The sequence below is a fragment of the Oncorhynchus nerka genome, linkage group LG3 (genome assembly GCF_034236695.1).
Source record: "Oncorhynchus nerka isolate Pitt River linkage group LG3, Oner_Uvic_2.0, whole genome shotgun sequence".
NCBI lineage: Eukaryota > Metazoa > Chordata > Actinopteri > Salmoniformes > Salmonidae > Oncorhynchus > Oncorhynchus nerka.
The window spans coordinates 81,042,798-81,065,467 of NC_088398.1; the positions used below are offsets into that span (position 1 = coordinate 81,042,798).

Sequence of the window (22,670 nt, forward strand, 5' to 3'; positions counted from 1 at the left end):
TTTATTGTCTACTTAGGCAAATAAATCCTTTCTTAAGGTCTCAGAGAATCAGAGAGAGGGTCAACACAGCAGGTCCTGGGACAGGTAGCACGTCCGGTGAACAGGTCAGGGTTCCATGGCCGCAGACAGAACAGCAGACACTGGATCAGCAGCACGACCAGGTGGAATGGGAACGTGGACAGCCAGCTACCACCCAGGACACCATCGCGGCCTGTGGAAAAGTATTGTTTGCAGGCCCTCCTACAACCAAATAGAGGATAATCAAGTCCGTATGAAAAAAACCTCTTATCAGTTTGGTTTATAGGCTAATGATTTACCTCAATCCTGATCGAATTATCAAACACTTTCACTTTCACTGTATATGCGTTCTATAAAAGCTGCATGATTTGTAGACCACTATTCAAGAAGAGCCTGAAACATCTCAAACGATTCAGCAAGCAACCTGCCTGCCCGAAAGCATCCACTCCTTCAAGGTAATTCTGCATGTAAGTCCATCTCCAGGAGGACTACATCTGTAGCTCTGTCCATTGTATTACTATGCCACTGTACCGTCCCATTGTATTATAAGAAATTGTTGCTCATTCAAGGCCCCACACGGGAGTCTTTCAATGGTGAACACCTTATGCCAGACCAATTAAATTAAATGTTTAAAGATTTCCTTTTTTGAAAATTGTCAGCGAGCAAAGAAAAATAGAAAATACATTTAAATTACTATAGTGACTTTAGTTCAACCTAATCAATATATTTTAGCCTCTTGGGAAGGCTATGTTGGTTTCTAGTTTGAGTTTGAAATACTTGCTATATTAGAAGTTATAGGTTACATGTATGAGGAATATATACGCTGGAGTCAATGGAGGGTGAATAAAAGCCAGGGGCCTGAAGAGTTACTAGGTAAGGGAAAAGGCAATCACACTGATAAGGGTAGATAGCTGTGGATTAGTGATGAAATGGGGGCTGAGGTCAGGTCAGGTCACATGAAGTGGGAAGGAACAGTTTATTACCCACATCACTTAACTTCCTGCCTAGCAACACAGGTGTAATGTTTAGAGAGAAGGAGGAGACTATAACTACTGGTGCTGGTGGGAGCATGTCTTTTGTCTGTTCAGCAGTTGGACCCCATTGGGTGAATAAACCTGGTTTTAGCTTTTCCTAGTTGTCTGTCAGGTTCTAAATAAAGAGAGTAAAAACTAACAGCTAAAAGAGGCATCCAACCGGGAACATACTGGTTTAATCAACGTTGATTCAACGTTATTTCAACAACAACAACAACAAAAAAGCAATGTAATGACATTGAATCAATTTGGAAAACTGAAATTTCATAATAATAACTTTTAATTTCGATCAATTGACATGGTTCACATTTTCGTTGATTTCAGGTTGAATTCACATTAGTCGACAACTCAATTAGATATACAAATCAAAACTAGACGTTAAACTCTTTTAGACCAGTTGGATAGTTCGGCCATAATCCAAGAGGATGATAATGTGAAGGATGATGTGCAACTCCATATTGGAAGCTTGAGGACATCAAATTTGCTATAATTTAAAATGTTCAAATATTTTGGATGAAAATTGAAGAGGGGCATTTGTTAAACATGTAATAACATGTGTATGGCTTTAGGCTAGAAACAAATATGCCAGGTGTTCACCATTGAAAGTCTACCCATGTGAATGAATAAAATATAATATGACAGACAAGTAGTGATTTATAATCCTTCTAAAACTAATTAATTGCTCTTAAAAATGATAAAAGTTAAGAAATACAATTTGGATTATTGTAACAGCTGCATAATGCAGTAAAATAATTAACATTTATTGAGTAGCTGGCTTCTAATATAAGTTAAACAAATGCCCAACTATATCTCATTCCCAAACATTCAATGAATGCTTGAAAATGTGAGAAATGACAATATGGATGTGCTCGCTTGTCACAAATGTGTTTGTAAAATGGAAAGTTGGAGTCGAGAAGCAAGTACGGGGAGTTGAACATAAAGAACAGACATCAAACAGGACAGCTTCAGAACTGGGTACGCAAAGACAAACAAACATTAATCCTGAAGCAGGAAGAACAGACCTGGGGAACAGACAGATATAGACAAACAAACATTAAACCTAAAGCAGGAGGAACAGACCTGGGGAACAGACAGATATAGACAAACAAACATTAATCCTAAAGCAGGGGGAACAGACCTGGGGAACAGACAGATATAGACAAACAAACATTAATCCTGAAGCAAGGGGAACAGACCTGGGGAACAGACCTGGGGAACAGACAGATATAGACAAACAAACATTAATCCTGAAGCAGGGGGAACAGACCTGGGGAACAGACAGATATAGACAAACAAACATTAATCCTGAAGCAGGAAGAACAGACCTGGGGAACAGACAGATATAGACAAACAAACATTAATCCTGAAGCAGGGGGAACAGACCTGGGGAACAGACAGATATAGACAAACAAACATTACTCCTAAAGCAGGGGGAACAGACCTGGGGAACAGACCTGGGGAACAGACAGATATAGACAAACAAACATTAATCCTGAAGCAGGAGGAACAGACCTGGGGAACAGACAGATATAGACAAACAAACAAACATTAATCCTGAAGCAGGGGGAACAGACCTGGGGAACAGACAGATATAGACAAACAAACATTAATCCTGAAGCAGGGGGAACAGACCTGGGGAACAGACAGATATAGACAAACAAACATTAATCCTGAAGCAGGGGGAACAGACCTGGGGAACAGACAGATATAGACAAACAAACATTACTCCTAAAGCAGGGGGAACAGACCTGGGGAACAGACATCCTAAAGCAGGGGAAACAATGGGGAACAGACCTGGGGAACAGACCTGGGGAACAGACAGATATAGACAAACAAACATTAATCCTAAAGCAGGGGGAACAGACCTGGGGAACAGACAGATATAGACAAACAAACATTACTCCTAAAGCAGGGGGAACAGACCTGGAGAACAGACAGATATAGGCGAGGTAATGACACAGGTGATTGAGTCCAGGTGAGTCCAACAATCGCTGATGCGCGTGACAGGGGGGAAGGCAGAAGTATGTAATGCTGTCGAGCCTGGCGCCTTCGAGCGCCAGGTATTTTGGTATTTTATTTGGATCCCGGTTAGCTGTTGCAAAAGCAGCAGCTACTCTTCCTGGGGTTCCACACAGAACACAGAACACAGAACATGAAACATAATACAGAACATCATTAGACAAGAACAGCTCAAAGACAGAACTACAGGTGTGACAGAAAATATATTTTACTCAAGGGTGTATATGAACATATTATTAGGATATTTAGTAGTCCTACAATGGTCAATTCCTTTGTAAAAGCCCATAAATATTTAAATTGAATTCCAGAAAGTCAATGGATTCCAGACAGTTTTGAAATTCAAGTATTCAGGTAATGCTAAAAATCTGAGGTGGATTGGGCATGTGCGTTGCTACAGGTAATCAACTTGGTGGAACTTGAAGGTGCATCTTCAGGATAATGGGCTGGTGTCATGGGAGAAAAACACATGTTTTAATTGATACGGGTGAGAGTTAAATAGCCCATGGTCCTTTAAGAAATGTTATGATTTTTTTACATTATTTGGCTAATTGGCTGCTGTACCATTTCAAAGATACCAGCTCAAAATGAACTCAAGTGTTAGAGAGTTCTGGTTCCAGTCCGGTCCGGCCAAAAAACAGGAGACGCTCCACTCTTCAAGAACTGAGGAAATAAAGGATCTCCAGACTACAGTGATGAGGGAACCAGTGTATCTGATTGAGGTGAGACGTTGGTTTGTTAGGGAACGTTATTTATATTGAGGGATACCTGGATGGCCCTCCACCTGAGGAAAATATGTTTAAAATATATTTTTACCCTGGACCTCCCTCGAGCGTTTGAAAAAACAAACATGTAACCCTCCCAAAATGATAATTAAAACAAAGTAGCAGGGAATATTAAATCCCTTTTTAGTAGGCAATCAAGGTTGCAGTCCTGGGACCGGATTCACAAAAACACTTCTTATTGAAAAATAACTGAATAGGCTTCTTAAGAAAAACAGTAAGAATATCATGAGGGTAACAATTGTGATCGCTCCCTTAGACAGGACACCATCTGGACAAATGATTTGTACTTTTAATGTGTTCTATTGTTTATTTGTTCTATTGTATTCCATGTTTGGAAATTGAAATATACAGATCATTTTTCTCTCATATGGAGCAATATTTATTTAAACGTTTAAATCATATATTGAAGATGTAAAGTACCATTTAAGGGTATCATAATAACAACACCAGTACGCTTAATATATTTTATTTGTACCTAAATTCAAAGAAAATACATTAAATATATTAAAAGTCTGTCCAATTTAGTATGACAAATAATAAATATATATATATATTTATATACTTATTATATATTATATATATTATATTATATATAAAGTATTGGCCACAACAAACGTTAAATAAGATGTGCTTTCTTTCCGATTTAAAAAGGCGACTCACCAAAGATTGCACAATTCAACCGCCCTCGGTTATGTCCAGTCTGACCCAGCCGTTTCTACAGTGATGATGGAGGAACCAGTGTGTCGGATTAAGAACGACATCGCTCGTGTGTTTGCGCCCCTGGAAGAGGCTTTGAGTCATGGATCCTATATTCACCCAGGGGGTTACAAAGACTTCCATGACAACCTACAGGAGCTAACCAAGCAATACAGAACAGAGAGAGGCAGGGGAGTTATGGTATGTATGAGGACAGGGGGGACGTGGGGGGAGGGGGGTACAGGGGGGACGGGGGGGGATGGGGACAGGGGGGTTACAAAGACTTCCATTACAAAATACAGGAGCTAACCAAGCAATACAGAACAGAGAGGAGTATGTATGGGGCAGGGGAGGTATGGTATGTATGAGGACAGACGGGGACGGGGACGGGGGGGACGTGGGGGACGGGGGGATGGGGACAGGGGGACGTGGGGGACGTGGGGTTGGGGACGGGGGGATGGGGGGGGCGGGGTGGGGACGGGGGATGGGGACACGGGGGGAATGGGGGGGGGGGGGGGGATGGGGGATGGGGACAGGGGGGACGTGGGGATGGGGACAGGGGGGGACGGGGGGATGGGGACAGGGGGGACGGGGGATGGGGACAGGGGGGGACGGGGGGATGGGGACAGGGGGGGGGGATGGGGACAGGGGGGACGTGGGGGGGATGGGGACAGGGGGGACGTGGGGGACGGACGGGGGATGGGGACAGGGGGGACGGGGACAGGGGGGATGGGGACGGGGGGACGGGGGGATGGGGACAGGGGGACGTGGGGGGACGGGGGGATGGGGACAGGGGGAGGGGGGGGGATGGGGACAGGGGGACGTGGGGATGGGGACAGGGGGGGAATGGCGGAACGGAACAAGTGGGGGGGGCGGGGATGGGGACGGGGGGGAATGGGGACAGGGGGAATGGGGACGGGGATGGGGACGGGGGAACTGCTCTTAAATAGTTGCCTGGTGTTACAGAGTGAGGAACTATTGAGGGGGAATGGGGACGGGGGGAATGGGGACGGGATGTGTGCTTAGCGGACAATACATTTCCCTGTTTTCATCAGATTCCTTATCCAACATTTCACAAATTTCATGAAGATATTTCACATCAGCACTATGTAGCAGCAGCGAGCTAGTTTATGTTTCCAATGAGGTAAATGCACCGACAGAGCTTCTATTTCATTCAAAATGAAGTCCTTGCATTGTTTGGGTGGAATCGATAAAAGACATTGCTGTGCAGCAGTCTTCATCGACCTGGCCAAAGCTTTTGAATGTCAATCACCTTCTTCTTATTGGCAGACTCAACAGCATTGTTTTCTCAAATGACTGCCTCGCCTGGATCACCAACTACTTCTCAGATAGAGTTAAGTGTGTGAAATTGGAGGGCCTGTTGTCTGGACCTCTGGCAGTCTCTATGGGGGTACCACAGGGTTCAATTCTCGGGCCGACTCTTTTCTCTGTATATATCAATGATGTCGCTCTTGCTGCATGTGATTCCCTAATCCACCTCTACGCAGACGACACCATTCTGTATACTTCTGGCCCCTCCTTGGACACTGTATTAACTAACCTCCAAACAAGCTTCAATGCCATACAACACACCTTCTGTGGCCTCCAACTGCTCTTAAACTCCAGTAAAAACAAATGCATGATTTCATCTGTTCGCTGCCTGCACCTGCCCGACTAGCATCACTACTCTGGACGGTTCTGATTTAGAATATGTGGGCAACTACAAATACCTAGGTGTCTGGCTAGACTGTAAACTCTCCTTCCAGACTCATATTAAACATCTCCAATCCAAAATTAAATCTAGAATCGGCTTCCTATTTCGTAACAAAGCCTCCTTCACTCACACCACCAAACTTACCCTAGTAAAACTGACTATCCTACCGTTCCTCGACTTCGGCGATGTCATTTAAAAAATAGCTTCCAATACTCTAATCAGCAAACTGGATGCAGTCTATCACAGTGTCATCCGTTTTGTCACTAAAGCACCTTATACCACCCACCACTGCGACTTGTATGCTCTAGTCGGCTGGCCCTCGCTACATATTCATCGCCAGACCCACTGGCTCCAGTTCATCTATAAGTCTATGATAGGTAAAGCTCCGCCTTATCTCAGCTCACTGGTCACGATAACAACACCCACCTGTAGCATGCGCTCTAGCAGGTATTTCACACTGGTCACGATAACAACACCCACCTGTAGCATGCGCTCTAGCAGGTATTTCACACTGGTCACGATAACAACACCCACCTGTAGCATGCGCTCTAGCAAGTATTTCACACTGGTCACGATAACAACACCCACCTGTAGCATGCGCTCTAGCAGGTATTTCACACTGGTCACGATAACAACACCCACCTGTAGCATGCGCTCTAGCAGGTATTTCACACTGGTCACGATAACAACACCCACCTGTAGCATGCGCTCTAGCAGGTATTTCACACTGGTCATACCCACAGCCAAAATGGAGGCTATATAGAGTAAAGAGACAATATGGAGGCTATATAGAGTAAAGAGACAATATGGAGGCTATATACAGTAAAGAGACAATATGGAGGCTATATACAGTAAAGAGACAATATGGAGGCTATATAGAGTAAAGAGACAATATGGAGGCTATATAGAGTAAAGAGACAATATGGAGGCTATATACAGTAATGAGACAAAATGGAGGCTATATAGAGTAAAGAGACAATATGGAGGCTATATACAGTAAAGAGACAATATGGAGGCTATATAGAGTAAAGAGACAATATGGAGGCTATATACAGTAAAGAGACAATATGGAGGCTATATAGAGTAAAGAGACAATATGGAGGCTATATACAAGGGGTACCGGTACCAGGTAAATGTACTGGGGTACAGGTTAGTTGATGTACAGTACATGTAGGTTGGCTACATACAGGGGGTACAGGTACCAGGTCAATGTGGGGGGTACAGGTACCAGGTCAATGTGGGGGGTACAGGTACCAGGTCAATGTGGGGGGTACAGGTACCAGGTCAATGTGGGGGGGTACAGGTACCAGGTCAATGTGGGGGGGTACAGGTACCAGGTCAATGTGGGGGGGTACAGGTACCAGGTCAATGTGTGGGGGTACAGGTACCAGGTCAATGTGCAGGGGTACAGGTACCAGGTCAGTGTGCAGGGGTACCGGTACCAGGTCAATGTGCAGGGGTACAGGTACCAGGTCAATGTGCAGGGGTACCGGTACCAGGTCAATGTGCAGGGGTACCGGTACCAGGTCAGTGTGCAGGGGTACAGGTACCAGGTCAGTGTGCGGGGGTACAGGTACCAGGTCAATGTGCAGGGGTACAGGTACCAGGTCAGTGTGCAGGGGTACAGGTTAGTTGTACCACCAACTGAATTTTGCTCGGCCAGGAGTTCCCCTGAAGTTACCCCTCGTGTACATTTGACCAGTAGGTGTCTGATGAGTCTTCTCAAGGGTTCCCTGGGTACAGGCCAATATCTTTCTGAGCTTCAATTTACCTTTACTGCCTGGCAGAAAGCCTTCGTTGAATTGAAGATGTTTAATGCAGGTAAAAAAAAATAAAAAAGTTTATGCTATTTTCTAAATCACATTTTAAAAAAAAACATTCTGAGGATTTGTGCACTCACTGATCATATCTGGGCATCTGGATTGAGCGAACAGGCTTTCCTACACAAAACATGTTGACGAGTTAGTTAAAAGAAATTGAGAATTAAAATAGGCTTCCTGTACAAGAACAGATCATGCCTTTCATTAAATAGACTAAATAAATAATTCAATCAACATCTATTCCATAATAGATGGGGCGGCAGGGTAGCCTAGTGGTTACAGCGTTGGACTAGTAACCGAAAGGTTGCAAGTTCGAATCCCCGAGCTGACAAGGTACAAATCTGTCGTTCTGCCCCTGAACAGGCAGTTAACCCACTGTTCCTAGGCCGTCATTGAAAATAAGAATTTTTTCTTAACTGTCTTGCCTAGTAAAATAAAGGTAAAATAAATAAATTGACTATGGCAATATGATCTAAACCAGTGGTGCGCGACTCCTCCAGGGCCTGATTGGAGTCATACTTTTTCTCCATCCGTAGAAAACACAGATGATTAATACAATTGCAAAAATTCTAAACTGAAGATCATGATTAGGTGATGATTGGAGTCAGGTGTGTTAGCTGGGGCAAAACTGTGACACCTATCAGGCCCTCGAGGACTGGAATTGCCCACCCCTGATCTATATGAATGCAGTTTCCACTGTATTGGAGCCCTTAGACACAGTTTACCATAGAGCACTACGTTTTATTAAGGGCGATAGGTTCAGTACACGTCAAATCATATCAAAATCAAATTTATTTATATAGCCCTTCGTACATCAGCTGATATCTCAAAGTGCTGTACAGAAACCCAGCCTAAAACCCCAAACAGCAAGCAATGCAGGTGTAGAAGCACGGTGGCTAGGAAAAACTCCCTAGAAAGGCCAAAACCTAGGAAGAAACCTAGAGAGGAACCAGGCTCTGAGGGGTGGCCAGTCCTCTTCTGGCTGTGCCGGGTGGAGATTATAACAGAACAAGGCCAAGATGTTCAAACGTTCATAAATGACCAGCATGGTCCAATAATAATAAGGCAGAACAGTTGAAACTGGAGCAGCACCACAGTCAGGTGGACTGGGGACATCACTGCACTTTGTATCAAAAAGTAGACTGGCCCTCTTTGAGGTCTTGTAGATCGATGCATTGCACTTTGTTTATGAAGCCCTCTCACATAAGCTCCCACCATGCCTTACTACATTGTTGACGTACAGGCATGTGGCTGCCAGACCCGGGAACAGGCTAATATTGGAGATCCTGTAAAAGAGACCTTGGTCTCAGTGTGTCTTCCCTGTTTAAAAAAATAATACTAATAAAAACTATTTAAAAAAAAAAACATTATACAGCGCAAAGCTGAGAGACTTTCAATTGGGATTTCAATTACTTCTGCTGAGTGGGACAATGCCTGAGACCCATTGACAAATTTCCCCTGGTAATAACATTGAGTGTGTCTGTGTCTCTCTCTCTCTCTCTCTCTCTCTCTCTCTCTCTCTCTCTCTCTCTCTCTCTCTCTCTCTCTCTCTCTCTCTCTCTCTCTCTCTCTCTCTCTCTCTCTCTCTCTCTCTCTCTCTCTCTCTCTCTCTCTCTCTCTCTCTCTCTCTCTCTCTCTACAGTGGAGAGGGTGAGGAAGGAGGCAGCAGAACAGGCTCGGAGAGCGGCAGAAGAGCAGATTCAGATTCAGCAACAGCTGATGGAAAAGATTGAGAAAGAACGAGAGATCACCAAACAGGAATATAAACAAGTGTTGGAGGCCAGACTTAAGGTATGAAGGAGAGGGACCAGACTTAAGGTATGAAGGAGAGGGACCAGACTTAAGGTATGGAATGAAGGACAGGGACCAGACTTAAGGTATGGAATGAAGGACAGGGACCAGACTTAAGGTATGGAGGAGAGGGACCAGACTTAAGGTATGGAATGAAGGACAGGGGCCAGACTTAAGGTATGGAATGAAGGACAGGGACCAGACTTAAGGTATGGAATGAAGGACAGGGACCAGACTTAAGGTATGGAGGAGAGGGACCAGACTTAAGGTATGGAATGAAGGACAGGGGCCAGACTTAAGGTATGGAATGAAGGACAGGGACCAGACTTAAGGTATGGAATGAAGGACAGGAACCAGACTTAAGGTATGGAATGAAGGACAGGGACCAGACTTAAGGTATGGAATGAAGGACAGGAACCAGACTTAAGGTATGGAATGAAGGACAGGGAGATATTTCTGTTATCCCTTTCATATATCTAGACAAAAACCTTTACCACACCATCTTCTTAGCTAACTGGCTAGCCAGTTCAAATAGTGACCACAAATTATGACAACGCATTGACTGCAGCCAACTTATATTCATTATAACAGGAAGATGAACATGTTACAAGATAATTATTTACAAGTTACAAGTTGCTTGCCAAATATATTGGCACACTTGCACTTTTCTAAAATAGTTTTTTTTGGTCATCACATGTTGTTATGTGATTGTCAACAATGTGTTTTTGGAAACTTAAGTAAAGAATTTCACACATATACTGTGTTAACTATGGCCCTGTAGCATCTCAGACCTTAGACAGGTAGTATTAATGACTGTGTTAGCTATGGCCCTGTATTAGCTCAGACCTTAGACAGGTAGTATTAATGACTGTGTTAACTATGGCCCTGTAGCAGCTCAGACCTTAGACAGGTAGTATTAATGACTGTGTTAACTATGGCCCTGTAGCATCTCAGACCTTAGACAGGTAGTATTAATGACTGTGTTAACTATGGCCCTGTATTAGCTCAGACCTTAGACAGATAGTATTAATGACTGTGTTAACTATGGCCCTGTAGCATCTCAGACCTTAGACAGGTAGTATTAATGACTGTGTTAACTATGGCCCTGTATTAGCTCAGACCTTAGACAGATAGTATTAATGACTGTGTTAACTATGGCCCTGTAGCATCTCAGACCTTAGACAGGTAGTATTAATGACTGTGTTAACTATGGCCCTGTAGCATCTCAGACCTTAGACAGGTAGTATTAATGACTGTGTTAACTATGGCCCTGTATTAGCTCAGACCTTAGACAGGTAGTATTAATGACTGTGTTAACTATGGCCCTGTATTAGCTTAGACCTTAGACAGGTAGTATTAATGACTGTGTTAACTATGGCCCTGTAGCAGCTCAGACCTTAGACAGGTAGTATTAATGACTGTGTTAACTATGGCCCTGTATTAGCTTAGACCTTAGACAGGTAGTATTAATGACTGTGTTAACTATGGCCCTGTAGCAGCTCAGACCTTAGACAGGTAGTATTAATGACTGTGTTAACTATGGCCCTGTATTAGCTTAGACCTTAGACAGGTAGTATTAATGACTGTGTTAACTATGGCCCTGTATTAGCTCAGACCTTAGACAGGTAGTATTAATGACTGTGTTAACTATGGCCCTGTATTAGCTCAGACCTTAGACAGATAGTATTAATGACTGTGTTAACTATGGCCCTGTAGCAGCTCAGACCTTAGACAGGTAGTATTAATGACTGTGTTAACTATGGCCCTGTAGCATCTCAGACCTTAGACAGGTAGTATTAATGACTGTGTTAACTATGGCCCTGTATTAGCTCAGACCTTAGACAGGTAGTATTAATGACTGTGTTAACTATGGCCCTGTAGCATCTCAGACCTTAGACAGGTAGTATTAATGACTGTGTTAACTATGGCCCTGTAGCATCTCAGACCTTAGACAGGTAGTATTAATGACTGTGTTAACTATGGCCCTGTAGCATCTCAGACCTTAGACAGGTAGTATTAATGACTGTGTTAACTATGGCCCTGTAGCAGCTCAGACCTTAGACAGGTAGTATTAATGACTGTGTTAACTATGGCCCTGTAGCATCTCAGACCTTAGACAGGTAGTATTAATGACTGTGTTAACTATGGCCCTGTAGCATCTCAGACCTTAGACAGGTAGTATTAATGACTGTGTTAACTATGGCCCTGTAGCAGCTCAGACCTTAGACAGGTAGTATTAATGACTGTGTTAACTATGGCCCTGTAGCATCTCAGACCTTAGACAGGTAGTATTAATGACTGTGTTAACTATGGCCCTGTAGCATCTCAGACCTTAGACAGGTAGTATTAATGACTGTGTTAACTATGGCCCTGTATTAGCTTAGACCTTAGACAGGTAGTATTAATGACTGTGTTAACTATGGCCCTGTAGCATCTCAGACCTTAGACAGGTAGTATTAATGACTGTGTTAACTATGGCCCTGTAGCATCTCAGACCTTAGACAGGTAGTATTAATGACTGTGTTAACTATGGCCCTGTATTAGCTCAGACCTTAGACAGATAGTATTAATGACTGTGTTAACTATGGCCCTGTAGCATCTCAGACCTTAGACAGGTAGTATTAATGACTGTGTTAACTATGGCCCTGTATTAGCTCAGACCTTAGACAGGTAGTATTAATGACTGTGTTAACTATGGCCCTGTAGCAGCTCAGACCTTAGACAGGTAGTATTAATGACTGTGTTAACTATGGCCCTGTAGCATCTCAGACCTTAGACAGGTAGTATTAATGACTGTGTTAACTATGGCCCTGTATTAGCTTAGACCTTAGACAGGTAGTATTAATGACTGTGTTAACTATGGCCCTGTAGCATCTCAGACCTTAGACAGGTAGTATTAATGACTGTGTTAACTATGGCCCTGTAGCATCTCAGACCTTAGACAGGTAGTATTAATGACTGTGTTAACTATGGCCCTGTAGCAGCTCAGACCTTAGACAGGTAGTATTAATGACTGTGTTAACTATGGCCCTGTATTAGCTCAGACCTTAGACAGATAGTATTAATGACTGTGTTAACTATGGCCCTGTAGCATCTCAGACCTTAGACAGGTAGTATTAATGACTGTGTTAACTATGGCCCTGTATTAGCTCAGACCTTAGACAGGTAGTATTAATGACTGTGTTAACTATGGCCCTGTAGCAGCTCAGACCTTAGACAGGTAGTATTAATGACTGTGTTAACTATGGCCCTGTATTAGCTCAGACCTTAGACAGGTAGTATTAATGACTGTGTTAACTATGGCACTGTATTAGCTTAGACCTTAGACAGGTAGTATTAATGACTGTGTTAACTATGGCCCTGTAGCAGCTCAGACCTTAGACAGGTAGTATTAATGACTGTGTTAACTATGGCCCTGTAGCATCTCAGACCTTAGACAGGTAGTATTAATGACTGTGTTAACTATGGCCCTGTAGCATCTCAGACCTTAGACAGGTAGTATTAATGACTGTGTTAACTATGGCCCTGTATTAGCTCAGACCTTAGACAGGTAGTATTAATGACTGTGTTAACTATGGCCCTGTATTAGCTTAGACCTTAGACAGGTAGTATTAATGACTGTGTTAACTATGGCCCTGTAGCAGCTCAGACCTTAGACAGGTAGTATTAATGACTGTGTTAACTATGGCCCTGTAGCATCTCAGACCTTAGACAGGTAGTATTAATGACTGTGTTAACTATGGCCCTGTAGTAGCTCAGACCTTAGACAGGTAGTATTAAACAAAATTAGAGCTCCTTGGCAATACCGATCAGAACTATACTGAATAATGGCCAAATGAAACATTCAATGAATTGAACACCCTCACTACAATCAAACATGGGGGAGGTTTGATAATGTTCTGGGGTTGCTTTGCTGCCTCTGGTATGGGAGCCTTGAAGGTGTGCAAGACATTATGAAATCCGTAGATTATTAAGGTGTTTTGGAGGGAAATGTTCAATCCGCTGTCAAACTAAAAAAATGGGTCTCTGTTTGTAGGTTATGGGTCTTCCAGCAGGACAAGAACCATAACACATTTAGATATGGCGTTTCAAATTGTACGGCTGTTTAACTTATTCAAAAAATAACGGTTGTTTTCTTTCTTTGTATTTTCTTCTACCAGATTGTTTGTGTTTTATTCTACTACATTCCTTTCACATTTACACAAACTTCAAAGTGTTTTCTTTCAAATGGTACCAATAATATGCACATCCTCGCTTCAGGGCCTGAGTTACAGGCAGTTAGATTTCGGAATGTCATTTTATGCGAAAATTGTGGGGGGAAAAGGGTCCGATCCTTTAAAGGATTACGATAGAAACACCAAAAAAGTTTAAATGTTCAGAATTAAAATAGTATTATTTTTATAAACACTACAATCATGGATTTTGTTTTAGATGGTTAAAGCAGGCACACACATTTTTCCTTAAAATCTACATTTTCTACTTGTTAATTTGTTTTCATTATTACATTTCAGGAGCTGAAGGACCTAACGGATAAAGGCTTTAAGGAAATAGGAGAATACATGGAGAAAAACAAAAACGCCAATCAAAGTAACGATAATCCAACTCCTCAAAATAATGTCTCCAAAATGTTGGATGGAGTTGGGACTATTTGTTCCTTTGTTCCTGGCGTTGGCACTGCGATTGGGGGCGGTCTTATCGCCAGTGCCAAAGCTTTAGACTACGCTTCAGAACTCGTAAAGTAACTGTCAGATTTTTATAAAATATGACCTATTATGAATAAAAATACAAGGGAAAGATTTTCCTTAAATAAAAAAAATGAAAAAGCTAATTAGGTTTGTTTTCTGTGTTGGAATGGTGTGGGTCTGTACAGAAACAGAAGGGTGTGAGTGTATACCAGTCATTGTATATATTCATGCAGGATGGCGTCAAGTAGACCACTGATTGGCCAGTTTTGCTAATGATGCAGGATGGCATCATTCTCTATGAGGAAATAGGGCAAATGTTTTTTAAACTGTATGTTTGAGATACAAAGTTTGACGTTGTTTAAAAAATATTTTAAAAACTCTCCCATTTATGATTTGGCCACAATTCCGAGTATTGGAAGAGTCAACAACAGTATTCCGGTATGAGGTATCAGAATATGTACGATTTACACTGGATAGTTACGTTAAAGGGGCAACAGCCCAAATGCATACTGTACATTGTAATGGAAACAAATAAGCGGCACTTGGCCAGCTGAAGGCCAGGCACCTCAGGTTGTTCTTGGCTAGCTGAAGGCCAGGCACCTCAGGTTGTTCTTGGCCAGCTGAAGGCCAGGCACCTCAGGTTGTTCTTGGCTAGCTGAAGGCCAGGCACCTCAGGTTGTTCTTGGCCAGCTGAAGGCCAGGCACCTCAGGTTGTTCTTGGCCAGCTGAAGGCCAGGCACCTCAGGTTGTTCTTGGCTAGCTGAAGGCCAGCTGAAGGCCAGGCACCTCAGGCTGTTCTTGGCTAGCTGAAGGCCAGGCACCTCATGCTGTTCTTGGCTAGCTGAAGGCCAGCTGAAGGCCAGGCACCTCAGGCTGTTCTTGGCTAGCTGAAGGCCAGGCACCTCATGCTGTTCTTGACTAGCTGAAGGCCAGCTGAAGGCCAGGCACCTCAGGCTGTTCTTGGCTAGCTGAAGGCCAGGCACCTCATGCTGTTCTTGACTAGCTGAAGGCCAGCTGAACAGCCAGGCACCTCAGGCTGTTCTTGGCTAGCTGAAGGCCAGGCACCTCATGCTGTTCTTGACTAGCTGAAGGCCAGCTGAAGGCCAGGCACCTCAGGCTGTTCTTGGCTAGCTGAAGGCCAGGCACCTCATGCTGTTCTTGACTAGCTGAAGGCCAGCTGAAGGCCAGGCACCTCAGGATGTTCTTGGCTAGCTGAAGGCCAGCAGTAGGCCAGGCACCTCAGGATGTTCTTGGCCAGTTGAAGGCCAGCTGAAGGCCAGGCACCTCAGGCTGTTCTTGGCCAGCTGAAGGCCAGCTGAAGGCCAGGCACCTCAGGTTGTTCTTGGCCAGCTGAAAGCCAGGCACCTCAGGATGTTCTTGGCCAGCTGAAGGCCAGGCACCTCAGGCTGTTCTTGGCCAGCTGAAGGCCAGCTGAAGGCCAGGCACCTCAGGCTGTTCTTGGCCAGCTGAAGGCCAGGCACCTCAGGCTGTTCTTGGCTAGCTGAAGGCCATCTGAAGGTCATGCACCTCAGGATGTTCTTGGCTAGCTGAAGGCCAGCTGAAGGCCAGGCACCTCAGGCTGTTCTTGGCTAGCTGAAGGCCAGGCACCTCAGGATGTTCTTCGCCAGCTGAAGGCCAGGCACCTCAGGATGTTCTTGGCTAGCTGAAGGCCAGCAGTAGGCCAGGCACCTCAGGATGTTCTTGGCCAGCTGAAGGCCAGCTGAAGGCCAGGCACCTCAGGCTGTTCTTGGCCAGCTGAAGGCCAGCTGAAGGCCAGGCACCTCAGGCTGTTCTTGGCCAGCTGAAAGCCAGGCACCTCAGGATGTTCTTGGCCAGCTGAAGGCCAGGCACTTCAGGATGTTCTTGGCTAGCTGAAGGCCAGCAGTAGGCCAGGCACCTCAGGCTGTTCTTGGCCAGCTGAAGGCCAGCTGAAGGCCAGGCACCTCAGGCTGTTCTTGGCCAGCTGAAGGCCAGCTGAAGGCCAGGCACCTCAGGCTGTTCTTGGCCAGCTGAAGGCCAGGCACCTCAGGCTGTTCTTGGCTAGCTGAAGGCCATCTGAAGGCCATGCACCTCATGCTGTTCTTGGCTAGCTGAAGGCCAGGCACCTCAGGCTGTTCTTGGCTAGCTGAAGGCCAGCTGAAGGCCATGCACCTCATGCTGTTCTTGGCTAGCTGAAGGCCAGGCACCTCAGGCTGTTCTTGGCTAGCTGAAGGCCATCTGAAGGCCAGGCACCTCAGGATGTTCTTGGCTAGCTGAAGGCCAGCTGAAGGACAGGCACCTCAGGCTGTTCTTGGCTAGCTGAAGGCCAGGCACCTCAGGCTGTTCTTGGCTAGCTGAAGGCCAGGCACCTCATGCTGTTCTTGACTAGCTGAAGGCCAGCTGAAGGCCAGGCACCTCAGGCTGTTCTTGGCTAGCTGAAGGCCAGGCACCTCATGCTGTTCTTGACTAGCTGAAGGCCAGCTGAAGGCCAGGCACCTCAGGCTGTTCTTGGCTAGCTGAAGGTCAGCTGAAGGCCAGGCACCTCAGGGTGTTCTTGGCTAGCTGAAGGCCAGCTGAAGGCTAGACACCAAAAGACTGAAATTACATTTTTGCATCTACCTATCAATAATGAGATATGCTGATACGTTGATCCATAGTATTATTAAAAAGTAACATAAATTCAACTGGTAAAAGCTGATTGTTATACGATTAAGGGGGAAAACATTACCTTATGAGGGTGGTGCCTGGCCTTAAAGCCAGTCTAATAATTCTGTTTGATTTTCCTTTATTCTACTAGCGTGTCCTTTTCTTTTAGATTTTTACTGTAAAGTGTATTGCAATTTTAAATAAAGATTGATTTGATTTGATAAACAAACTATTTATAATAATGTTAGCCACAATGTGTTGATTATATCTAACCTAGTAATGATGAGTCTATAATTAACTGTGGAAAAAGATGTTGACAAAGGTTTGCCAAAATGTCTAATGACTTCTAATCGCTTACATTACTTGATTTACTTTATGACAAGTAATGTAACCTTATTGTAAAGAGTTACCAAATATGATATCCTTTCAACATGTAAAATACGACACAGTAAAGATGTATCTTTAGAAAACGTTTGATTTAATAATGAACGTTGTAACTACAGTGAAAAGCAGTGATTAGGGGGCAGCACTGGATAGCTGTGCCCATCTGAATAATACAGTTTCAAATGTAAACAAAATAAAAATCTGTTGAGAAATGTATTTCCTGTTTCTTAAGGTATACAGGTGTACAACAGACAAGGTGTACAATGCAGAAATACAGTCATTTGTATTAGAACACAACATGTTAAAATGTATCTATTAATGCATTCTAGAACTGAGTTTTGTGACATTATTGTCAATATCCACGATCACCTCTTCAAATCCAGGACGAACAAATGATTGTTAATGTGAACACAGGGGTACTTAGGATCATCACATGTTGTTGAATTAGTAAGAGCCACAATACCCTTCATAAGCCTGCAGTACGACACTGCACGGAGCCTACACACACACACACACACACACACACACACACACACACACACACACACACACACACACACACACAATCCCTCTCTGTCTCTCTCTAACAACTATGAACGGATGAAGGTTTAGCTTTATCAGAAACATGTCCTCTATCCAGGGCATAATGAGAAGTGTATTTATGCAGGAATAGATACCATTATGTCAGTACACTATAATCAATGTACTTCCTAGGAATAGATACCATTATGTTAGTACACTATAATCAATGTACTTCCTAGGAATAGATACCATTATGTTAGTACACTATAATCAATGTACTTCCTAGGAATAGATACCATTATGTTAGTACACTATAATCAATGTACTTCCTGGGAATAGATACCATTATGTTAAGTACACTATAATCAATGTACTTCCTAGTCCTTTATTCCTGCTTGTCTAAAGACATGTTGGCACCATATCCGTGCAACACCTCTTTAATCCAGGGCAGAAAGAAAGGGATTTTCATGAACACATGAGGATATCGGGAATCATCACATCTCTCAGGATAATTAAAAGCAACGATACCCTGTGCCTTGTTGTTACAAATAAGAGGTCCCCCTGAATCTCCCTGGAACACAGAACAACAGGAATTAGAGAAGAGACAGAAGTGAGATTGTGAAAGGAGAATGAGTGAACACTTCCAAGGCTGTTTTAGCTGTTTTAGTACAGTAATGTTACAGATAAATAAACACTGCTTATCTGACCAACTAAAACCTGTACTGGTTGTCCTCTGTTTCTACTATTACTATAATCATTTGATCCAAATGTAATTTAGTTACCTGACAAAATCCTTTCCCTCCGGTAGTACGAGTGCACATCATTTGTTTTTTGTCAAAGTATTTCTCCCACACCTTCTTGCATTCAGAGTCATCCTCCACCGTCACTGCCACTTCCATCAAAACGCCAGAACCCTGGTTGTTGTTCGAGTTAGTCTTGCCCCAACCAGCTACGGAGCATTTGGGGGATGCTGGGAGATGTTCATCCTCCTTTGGGAGTCCAATGACCTTCACATACTCGGTTAGACGAGCTGTGGTCCTTAACTATAAGAGGAAATAAAATTAAAATAAAATAATGATATTCCAGTTGTATGATTCAGAAAGAATAAAACTCTATAAATATTAATGTCAGTGACGATAATCAGTATCAATTGAACGCATTTCTTATAAGGCCCTGCATTCAATTAAAGTTCATACGAAATAAGTACTATATACTGTAGAAAGGAGACATTAGAGGTGTCTTGAAGATTACCTTCAGTAGCATGACGTCATAACTGTTCTGCGTTGCATTCTCATGTAATGGATGCCGAAGGTAATGGGACACCTGAATCTTCTGACAACTCTTCTTCCACTTCTTTAGGTCGTGGGCTCCAAGCACCACCGTTAAAGGATAAGCACTAACAGAATATCAAAACGGGTCACAAGACATAGAATGAAGTAGAAGAATTCCTCAAGAGGCCTAACAAGATGCAACAAAACAAACAGCATCTGGATTCATTTGTTGTCTACGACAAAGAAAGACTCACTTCCTTAAGCAGTGTGCTGAAGTCAGAACAAAGTCCTCCCGGATGAGCATTCCTCCACAAACATGGTGTCCTCTGTGTTGCAGAGAGACCATATAGGGCCTTGAGTGGGGCTTAGCTATCTTACCACCCACAATACCACTCTCAGAGGCTCCTTGGAAGGAGGAGGAAAGAGGATACCATGTTAACTATGTTTTCTGGGACACACAACGACCAAAACAACAACATAATTTGTGTTCAATTTGGTTAACAATTAGCTACCTCCTTTACTGTCTGCTACCAAGTGATTATTTTTAGGGAATAATCAGCTGTACCTTATTTACTCGCTGGTTCTTATATAGAGAATAATCAGCTGTACCTTCTTTACTAGCTGGTTCTAATATACAGAATAATCAGCTATACCTTCTTTACTAGCTGGTTCTAATATACAGAATAATCAGCTATACCTTCTTTACTAGCTGGTTCCTCTTAGAGAATAATCAGCTATACCTTCTTTACTAGCTGGTTCCTCTTAGAGAATAATCAGCTATACCTTCTTTACTAGCTGGTTCTTATATAGAGAATAATCAGCTATACCTTCTTTACTCGCTGGTTCCTCTTAGAGAATAATCAGCTATACCTTCTTTACTAGCTGGTTCTTATATAGAGAATAATCAGCTATACCTTCTTTACTCGCTGGTTCCTCTTAGAGAATAATCAGCTATACCTTCTTTACTAGCTGGTTCTTATATAGAGAATAATCAGCTATACCTTCTTTACTAGCTGGTTCTTATATAGAGAATAATCAGCTATACCTTCTTTACTAGCTGGTTCTTATATAGAGAATAATCAGCTATACCTTCTTTACTCGCTGGTTCCTCTTAGAGAATAATCAGCTATACCTTCTTTACTAGCTGGTTCTTATATAGAGAATAATCAGCTATACCTTCTTTACTAGCTGGTTCTTATATAGAGAATAATCAGCTATACCTTCTTTACTAGCTGGTTCTTATATAGAGAATAATCAGCTATACCTTCTTTACTAGCTGGTTCTTATATAGAGAATAATCAGCTGTACCTTATTTACTAGCTGGTTCTTATATAGAGAATAATCAGCTATACCTTCTTTACTAGCTGGTTCTTATATAGAGAATAATCAGCTATACCTTCTTTACTAGCTGGTTCTTCGTAGATATATAATGTATAGAATAGATCAACTCACCAGCAGAGGAAAGGAGTTGGAGGAGGATGAGGAGGTTCAGGTACATGGTGGTGGACTGGCAGAGTTCTAGATGATTAGAGAGACTGCAGGTTTCTCCTCTCTATATACACCACCTTAACATCATCTCCCCCCCTTCCATACTACCCACATACACAGCAAGAAGGTGTTTGGTGGTCTAGCAGACTATTCATACTGAAAGTGAAAGCTGAGGTAAAGTGAGATGGAGTGGAAATATCACACATTTTTAAGTTGGTTGCCTCTGATGATCCATACAAAAAAAGCACCTTTTAAAAGAAAGTATATCATTCGTATGCCACTTTAGATTGTCATTCATGTCCCTAACCTGTCAGGACCTCAACAGGAACAAGAACATTAGAAATGCTTCTCTTACTATACAATTCAACCAATAATTACCTTGCTTACTAAGCACTTTGTTATGAAGAAAATACATTTTGACACAAATGTAACGTCTAACTTGCGCCAAAATGGTTTGTAGTTGTAAATCCCAGGTTACACAGCTGTAACACACGATGGGGTATGGTGTGGGCAGGGATTTTTCCTACAACCAATCATGTGAGTCAATTTTTCTTTCGGACCAATCAGGTGAGGTGTTGTCTCTCTACATATAGGCCTACCTCCTTTCCAACCCCCACCTTCCTCCTTCCACACACACACACACACACACACACACACACACACACACACACACACACACACAGTGAAAGGGGTCTGGTGGTCTAGCAGATTATTAATACTGGAAGTGAGGTAAAGGTAGATGGAGTGGAAATATCTCTAATTTTAAGGTGATTGTCAGTGGTGAGTGGTCTCAGATGAAGAAAAAATAACCTTTTCAAATAAAGTAAAAGAACATCTGAATGTCTGCTCAGATATCCTCATTTTCTTTCCATTCATGTCCCTAACTAGCCTGTCAGGACCTAAACCGAAACAAGAGTAGGATGTTTTAAGTCAATCACCACCTTCCGGAGACACCTGAAACCCCACCTCTTTAAGGAATACCTAGGATAGGATAAAGTAATCCTTCTCACCCCCCTTAAAAGACTTAGATGCACTATTGTAAAGTGGCTGTTCCACTGGATGTCATAAGGTGAAAGCACCAATTTGTAAGTCGCTCTGGATAGGAGCGTCTGCTAAATGACTTAAATGTAATGTAAATGTAATGTAAATGTTTTAAAATCCTCCACTTTTTATCAAATTGAACCAATAACCTCACTACTTACTTAGTCAATGAGCGTGGAAAGCATATGTATACAAAAATGATTACATGATTACATGATTACATGATTACAAACACAGATTTTGCTTTTAGCCACACAAGTTTACACTCCAGCCCCCCCCGCCGCCACCCAAAACCCCCATAATACCCCAGTACAATACATTCATAACCCAGTATAGAACAGTAGGTCAACAGTACAGTATAGTACAGTACAGTAGGTCAACAGTACAATACATTCATAACCCAGTACAGTACCTTAGGTCAACAGTACAGTACAGTAGGTCAATAGTACAGTAGGTCAACAGTACAGTATAGTAGGTCAACAGTACAGTAGGTCAACAGTACAGTACAGTAGGTCAACAGTACAGTAGGTCAACTGTACAGTAGGTCAACAGTACAGTAGGTCAACAGTACAATACAATGGGTCAACAATACAGTATATTAAAGTGGGTCAACAGTACAGTACAGGATGGTAGGTCAACAGTGGACTGAGTTGCGCAGCGTTCTGCATCTGCAGCGCTCGTGGCATTACTACAGACCCGGGTTCGATCCCGGGCTCCCAATCACTAATTAACCCAATCAATAATTGGCATCACTAGGGTAGGGGGCACAATTTTCACCTC

General features: G+C 43.0%; 1 protein-coding gene and 2 long non-coding RNA genes across 3 annotated transcripts; 2 read left to right on the forward strand and 1 right to left on the reverse strand.

The window, feature by feature from the left end:
* The first annotated feature begins 38 nt into the window (after nt 1-38).
* Nucleotides 39-5,535, forward strand: LOC115136726 (uncharacterized). The gene is made up of 4 exons (XR_010460385.1): nt 39-473; nt 3,643-3,790; nt 4,505-4,750; nt 5,516-5,535. It is a non-coding gene; the product is annotated as an uncharacterized LOC115136726 (long non-coding RNA).
* Nucleotides 5,536-9,028: 3,493 nt separating this feature from the next.
* LOC135569968 (uncharacterized) lies at nt 9,029-18,664 on the forward strand. The gene is made up of 2 exons (XR_010463386.1): nt 9,029-9,874; nt 14,386-18,664. It is a non-coding gene; the product is annotated as an uncharacterized LOC135569968 (long non-coding RNA).
* Nucleotides 17,642-21,006, reverse strand: LOC115136727 (granzyme B-like). The gene is made up of 5 exons (XM_029672456.2): nt 20,814-21,006; nt 19,616-19,766; nt 19,342-19,486; nt 18,873-19,133; nt 17,642-18,661 (listed from the first exon to the last, which is right to left on the reverse strand). The coding sequence occupies exons 1-5, from the start codon at nt 20,857-20,859 to the stop codon at nt 18,476-18,478; spliced, it is 789 nt and encodes a 262-aa protein (XP_029528316.2). The 5' UTR covers nt 20,860-21,006; the 3' UTR covers nt 17,642-18,475.
* Between the last annotated feature and the right edge of the window lie 1,664 nt (nt 21,007-22,670).